This window comes from Stigmatopora argus, chromosome 8 (assembly GCF_051989625.1).
Source record: "Stigmatopora argus isolate UIUO_Sarg chromosome 8, RoL_Sarg_1.0, whole genome shotgun sequence".
Classification (NCBI taxonomy): domain Eukaryota; kingdom Metazoa; phylum Chordata; class Actinopteri; order Syngnathiformes; family Syngnathidae; genus Stigmatopora; species Stigmatopora argus.
The window spans coordinates 8881037-8887500 of record NC_135394.1 but is presented as its reverse complement, the minus strand read 5'-3'; the positions used below and the strand labels follow the sequence as shown (position 1 = coordinate 8887500).

The following is a 6464-nucleotide window of genomic DNA, read 5'->3' as shown; positions in this document are numbered from 1 at the left end:
ACATACTATTCTTACCAACTACCATTGACGGATAAACTAATAACAACAAGCGGGTTGGTAAACCATGTTTTTGTTGTTTAGTTGCAGGTCAACACTGCTGAAATGATGACGACGAGCCAAATGCCAGTTGGGGTTAGGTAAGTAGTCATTTTGGTTGTTTCTTCCTTTACACATGATTTATGTTCTCTTACCTCCGATGTGTTTGTGTGTACAGCCATGAACAAGTCTTCTATGAGCTCCCAATGGATTGCTTTTTCGTCCCCCCTAATCTCACCCCGCCTCCTACTCCTCCCCAAAAACCGTATTCCGTACCAAAGTAAGCATCCTCTGTTGAAATGTCTCTCATCACATGCAAAGATGGCGTGTGACGCATGTTTTCTTTTAATTACCAGTCATAGAAGGCCACATCCCAAGTCCTCGGAAACCAAAGGACGGTACATAAAAAAGCCCCCGAACGCCTTCATGGTCTACATGAAGGAGCAGCGGCCTATACAGAAGGCCAAACACAGCGGGAAGGACAGCGCCTCCATCAATCGAATCCTCGGACAGATGGTGAATGTCGGTAAAAATGTACGTCATTTTGAACCGTGCTGACACGATGATTATGTTCGCAGTGGAAGGAGCTGACAACGGATGAGCAGGAAAAATATTTTGCCGAATCGGAGCGGCTCAGTAAGATCCACTCCATTCAGTACCCCGGTTGGTCATGCAGAGATAACTATGTGAGTATACTGTAATTATTGTTATTGAACTTTATGGCAGTCAGTGAAGTATAGACCTCTTTGTGCATGCCAATGATTTTGTCCATACGACTTTGTTCCAGGGCAAAACGAAGAAGAGAAAGCGGAGCAACGAAGATTCTCCTAACAATAGTCTAACCGGTATGTTTTCTCATTTTTATTATTTTTTTTCATCACGTTCAATCTAGGTGGATAGTAGTTGACAATGTTCTTTTATGTCTTTGTTTTCTTTGGTGATACTGTTTTTTTTATGCAACAGTTAGCCAGATTGGAAAAGAAACAGTTGTTTCATTGAGTTTTGATTTTGGCTTCCGTGAATGTTTTTGATGGGTTTATGTTTAAATTTGGAAAAAAAAGGCATTTGGATGTACTATTTTTTTCCTTCCTTTAAACATATCCAAGGCATCGGATTGATACTCGGCCGAGTCAGAGACGCAGACTCGACACACATGCCAAATCGTGCGATGGCTACTTCTAACCGCTGTGTCAATAAAAAAAAATTATGACCTTATTAAAAGCAGAACAGCACATTGGATGTCCTCAAATTGTTTCAAGTCGTCTTGTAATGTTTGTTTTTCATTTGCGTTTGCAGCATCATCTCCCGAGATTCCCATGCCACCCCACTTGCCCTCCACATCCTCCACCTGCAACATGCTGTGTTTCTTTAGTGGCGTCCAAGCAGACTGCAAATGATTACCACTTTTATGCTCTTTGAATAACTTGCTCTTTTTTAACTTTTATGCTCTTTGATCAACTTGCTCTTTGACAAACTTATATGCTCCTTGATATTTTACATTGTACGTGATGTGTACTGTACAATTTATTGTGATTTTTTAATGTTGGTGAAAAATATCTTAATGGATTGGGGTGATTTATTTTTATTAAACCTTTTTAAATAAACCTCAGGTCAACCCTGATTATGGTGTGCCGTCTATTTACATCGGGGTGTCTAAATTATTCCACCAGGAGGAACAGTGGGTGTTGTTTTTTGTTCCAACTGAGCTAAAAAGTTTAGCCAAAAGTGGTTTCTCTTTAGCTGACCGGAAACCTGGCATTTGCGAGACACCAGATTAGTGAAAGAATGACCATGTCCATCCCTTTTATACAATGCATTAAGTTTTAATTGTATTTTTATTAATAAAAAAACTAAAGTGATCGGGGAGGTGGATAAAATGATTTTGTGTGTGTGGTAAAACGGATTCTATAAGCAGGTATTGAAAAAAATGTATCCTCATAGGTTAATAGGATCACAAATAAAAGTAACTGTCAGTTTTCAAAATACTATGAGCTAAAACTATGGAAGGTGCGTTCAAGGACAAGGTGGGAATTGTAAAAAGGAATTTACGGAAAGGAGGCGTGACCTCTGTCGTTGTTGCCTCCCAAACACTCAAGCAGATGACATGTCAAGTGGCAAAATAGTCCTTGAAACGCAAGTGTTGTTACTGTTCAACTACTTTTCTTGGCGTGCCGGCTCCAATCTCGGTTAAACCAGTTTGTTGCAGGGGAGTAATACACGCGGATTGTCCGCTCAGGTGTTCTGTCAACGCAACTCGTCCAGCTTTCGATTAATCCTCGCAATCGGTCACTCAGGTAGAAATAATGAACTTTTTTAATGCTCATGTTACATTTTGTGTGGAGTTTTAACCTTGCGCCGCACTTGTGACTTCTCGCGTGTCAATATTTCAGCGTGTACGTGACGTTTATAACCTGTCGTTTCGTTTCTTGGCTGCGCTTCTAGTTTGTCATTTAAAACGTTGTAACCTAGGCTAGCAATGGTTAGCCGCGCAATGCTAATTTCCCTGACAAAAGCCTTATGGGCTATTTGACAAGATGACTTTGGGATTGTCTAAATGTTTCAAATTTGACATGTCTCCCGAACAGCTTTACGGCAAAAGGCTTGACTGAACGACACTCCCGGGGGGATTTGGACAACGCCCCCACCCAAGCGAGGGTGGCCAAGGAACAAGAATGGCCACCGACCAGGAGCCCTCCTTCACCATCAAGATGGCCCAACTCTTGCTCCTCTCCACTTATTGGGGAATGCAGATTTGGGTTACCTTCATTTCAAGTTGGTACCACACCCACATAAAACCTATACACTCACAAGCCACTTTGAACGATTGACCGGTTTCACCTCAAAGTTGGATTTTTTTGCAAAACTAGTTCCTGCTGGCCTCTAAAAAGTAATGACCATTTGGCCCGCAGGTGAAAATGTCTTTTAAATTAACCATTATGAACAGGGGCTGACTTTGGGGGGGTTGTGGCGGTACACGGGCCCCCCCCAGAGGGCCAGTTTGCAGGTATTAAGGGGGTGTGGTTGGGCGAGCCAAGGGTGGAAGACAAAAGTAAGTTGTTGCATGACACTATTAAGTGGTAAAATACCGAAGGTTAACTAACTGTTAGAAAATCCCCCACACCAGCCCGGCTGGTTCTCTGGGGGGCCGCAAGAGATGAGCCATCCAATTGAAGTAGTATTAGTATTTCCCACACATATTCCGCGATATACAAAAAAAGGATCATTTTAATTAATTCATTCATTCATTTTCTGAACTGCTTCAGCCAGCCTACACTGTTTTTGGGATGTGGGAGAAAATTGGAGTACCCAGAGAAAACCCACACCCACCATACATGTGAGTACATGTATAAACATATATATATACATACACATAAAAATGTATTCTGAGCCATTTCCTTCACTTTATGAGCCAATCAACAACCTAAGATGAAGGATAACAACGTATTTATATACACATCTATTTTTCCACCCCAAAATAAAAGGGGATATCAAAGAAAGCACATTTTTGACTCCCTCATTTATTCATTCAATACAATCATGCCACGTGCTTATCTAGCAAGGTGAAGGTGTGTCCTGGATTGTTAGTGACAACTATCACGGAGAAAGTGGAGCAAAGGTTATACATCACAAATAATGGCTTGATGCTCCCCTTGCCCGTCAGATGAGGAAATTTGTGGTTTTTCCATAGTGGGCTCAGAAAACTAATTGGCATCAAGTTATTGGAGCTTCTTTTAAAAGCACAAATCTGAACCGGTGTTCCAACAGGCTTTGTGATGGACAACCACCTGAACCGACACACGTACGCCTTCATTCAGAGCCGCCTGGTCCCGTTTTATCTTCACCTGGGTTCTGCCTGCGCCTTCTTTAACCTCACAATATATGCCGTGTACCATCCTAGCGACTTGCTGGACGAGCGAGAGGCATTCCAGGTGGGTTTTCTACACCATGCAGCCCCCCCCCGGCGGGCTTCTTCTGCCCGACAGACACATTGTAACTCATTCAAACTTCATGTGCAGAGTCACCATAAAACTACAACTTTTTCGATTGAGTACGTGCACTTGGCTCACTTTTGTATTTGCAGTCTCATTTGTTCATTTGCCCCCTCAGTATCAACATTGATTGGACGCCCAATGACAAAAAAGTAACCCATAAATGCCCCAAAATCAATAGGAAAAAAGTCATAAAATCAACAAACAGTTGATTGATGAATAGGAACTGGACTGGTAATGGCATTAAGTTAACAGGAAATATCAAAAATGAACTGCAAGCGATCCCCGAACTCCCCAAAACGTTCATTTGATAGATTTTCCATGGCCAACAATGACGATTCCCATCCACTCCAGCGGGTTTTAAAAGCAACTCTTTCCCACCCCCTCGCCAGATTTTCATCTTCTTCGTGTCGGTGACGGTGGCGGCCGTCAACGCCCAGTGGTTCGGCCAGATGACCTCGGAGATCATGGCCGACATGCACTTGGTGGAGCAAGCGTGCGGGCTGGGACAAGACATCGGCCTGTCGTCCAACCGCGAGGCGTACGCCAAACTGCGCGATTCGGACGCCAAGTACCGTCATCTGAGCGGGCGACTGCGCCTCTACCGGCTGTTGTCGTCCCTGTGCAACGTGTGCTGCTTGGCCTGCAACTTCTATAGCCTCAGTTACATGGCGGAGAACCTCAGCACGCTATAATTCAAACAGCCGCCCGGCACCACCACATTCTTATGTAAGTTATAATTCAGTATATGTCCTTTCCCCCCCTCTACGATGGCAGAAGAAAACATGGGACAACCAATTTTGCTTCATCATATGTAGACGTCCGTCCATCCATTTGAAATGTGTTTTTGTCAAGCATTCATTCGCTGCCAACCCTCCCACTTCAAACGGATTGGACATCTATCACTGTCATTGGCAGCAAATGAGTTTAGCATCCATGGATTTTTTTGCTGGGTTAAAACCTAATGGTGATTTGGACAAGCGTAATTTTTTTTTTTTTTTTTTTTTTACTTTTTCAGAATAAGACTAGAGCTAAATCTAATTTTAATTATAAAAAGAGGAGTGATAGCTGGAGTCTTTTGTCTTTGCTAATGAGTGATTAAAATTTGTTAAAAATAGTTAACTTCCCCAGCCTGTATATTTGCATAGTATATAAATTTTTTGCAAGCCCTCCCACTTCAAATGGATTGGACATCTGTTGCTGTCAATGGCAGAAAATGAATTGATTTAAATGCAAATGAAAGAAAAACAAACATTGGCCAGAAAACTGCAAAAAAAACATTTCAACCAACAAAACTGCATTTTCCAATTTTAACAGGAGTCAAGCTAAAATAGAAATAACAAAAAAACAACTTACCATTTTGATGACACACATCCGGGAGAGCAAATAATCACTGAAGCATTTTTGGTTCTTACTCCTTTCTTCTCATTCTTTTGACTGATGCCCATGTATTGTAGCTTAAGAAATACTAAGTAGCCATCTTCCTCCACACAAAAAAACATCACTCCTACCAAGTTCTGTCAATTTGGGCTGGCAGTAGAATTCCACATCACAAAGTAGATCATCATTCTTCTTTGCCATTACTACCTGTCTTTAATTCATGGCATCACAAAATCCACAACAGAAAAAAAGGATATGACATCAGATGATGTTTTTGCCAAAATGCAAACTCCTTTACCAAACAAGTCTGGTATCTTGCAAGTGTAATCAATTGATTGCAGCCAGGTGCTATTACTTCAGCAGAAACATCATTGGTTAAACTGCCTGTGAAAAGCCACACCCACTGCAAACCCTTTGAATTGGCATAACTTGTGTGTATATGTATACGTGTACATATATATATATATATATATATATACATACATATATATATATATATATATATATACATACATATATATATACATACATATATATATATATATACATAATATATATATATATACATATATATATACACATATACATATATATATATACATATATATATATACACACATATATATATATATATATATATATATATACACACACCATCTATTTTGTAGTAACTGATGATTGAAATGTAAAAATAGAAACATGGGGGTGTCTTGTAATAAGTGAAACATTAAAAAAAATAGACATAAAATTTTATTTTTGTGATTTTTGGGAACCCCTGCTGAAGGATTTGATAAATGGTAAAATCGGCCCATCATAAGGAAATATAAAAACTACAAACTTGGTTTGTGTGTGTGTTTTTTTGTGGAGTGCACAGAAAAACAATGCAAAGACAATGCAATTCAGCCATTATTTAGATGTGTAAGGTTTTGGTGTTTTTAGTGTGATTACATCACGTCTTTGTGAATTTAACCATGTTTAGCTTCACTTTAACTTGTTTTTTTTTGTTAATGGCAATGAATGATATCTTCTGTGCAATGCTCAGGAAAACATGACGTCATT

General features: G+C 40.2%; 3 protein-coding genes across 7 annotated transcripts in view; 2 read left to right on the top strand and 1 right to left on the bottom strand.

Annotated features, from left to right (window-relative positions):
• Positions 1-1657, top strand: part of LOC144079359 (transcription factor 7-like 1-A) — a 3459-nt gene extending 1802 nt beyond the window's left edge. Inside the window, exons 2-7 of the mRNA XM_077608069.1 lie at positions 82-137; positions 215-316; positions 393-552; positions 615-722; positions 824-881; positions 1333-1657. Coding sequence (XP_077464195.1) covers positions 82-137; positions 215-316; positions 393-552; positions 615-722; positions 824-881; positions 1333-1433 — 585 coding nt within the window. The 3' untranslated portion in view covers positions 1434-1657. The remainder of the gene's footprint in view (positions 1-81; positions 138-214; positions 317-392; positions 553-614; positions 723-823; positions 882-1332) is intronic.
• Positions 1-5819, bottom strand: part of LOC144079049 (uncharacterized) — a 22367-nt gene extending 16548 nt beyond the window's left edge. For 3 of the 5 annotated variants that reach the window (XR_013301396.1, XR_013301398.1, XR_013301397.1), the window contains exon 1: positions 5382-5819. The gene's annotated coding sequence lies outside the window, so the exon portion shown is untranslated. The remainder of the gene's footprint in view (positions 1-5381) is intronic. The other 2 variants (XR_013301395.1, XM_077607585.1) reach the window with 2 other exon arrangements.
• Positions 2131-5688, top strand: LOC144079048 (transmembrane protein 205). Its single transcript, XM_077607584.1, has 4 exons — positions 2131-2330; positions 2622-2808; positions 3802-3965; positions 4418-5688. The coding sequence occupies exons 2-4, from the start codon at positions 2709-2711 to the stop codon at positions 4718-4720; spliced, it is 567 nt and encodes a 188-aa protein (XP_077463710.1). The 5' UTR covers positions 2131-2330; positions 2622-2708; the 3' UTR covers positions 4721-5688.
• Positions 5820-6464: the final 645 nt, after the last annotated feature.

Bases quoted from the DNA above. Each gene is read 5' to 3' on its own strand.
- LOC144079048 (XM_077607584.1), top strand. From the start codon at position 2,709: ATGGCCACCGACCAGGAGCCCTCCTTCACCATCAAGATGGCCCAACTC. The intron at 2,809-3,801 runs GTTGGTACCACA...GTGTTCCAACAG, and splicing joins TTGGGTTACCTTCATTTCAA to GCTTTGTGATGGACAACCAC. The intron at 3,966-4,417 runs GTGGGTTTTCTA...CCCCCTCGCCAG, and splicing joins ACGAGCGAGAGGCATTCCAG to ATTTTCATCTTCTTCGTGTC.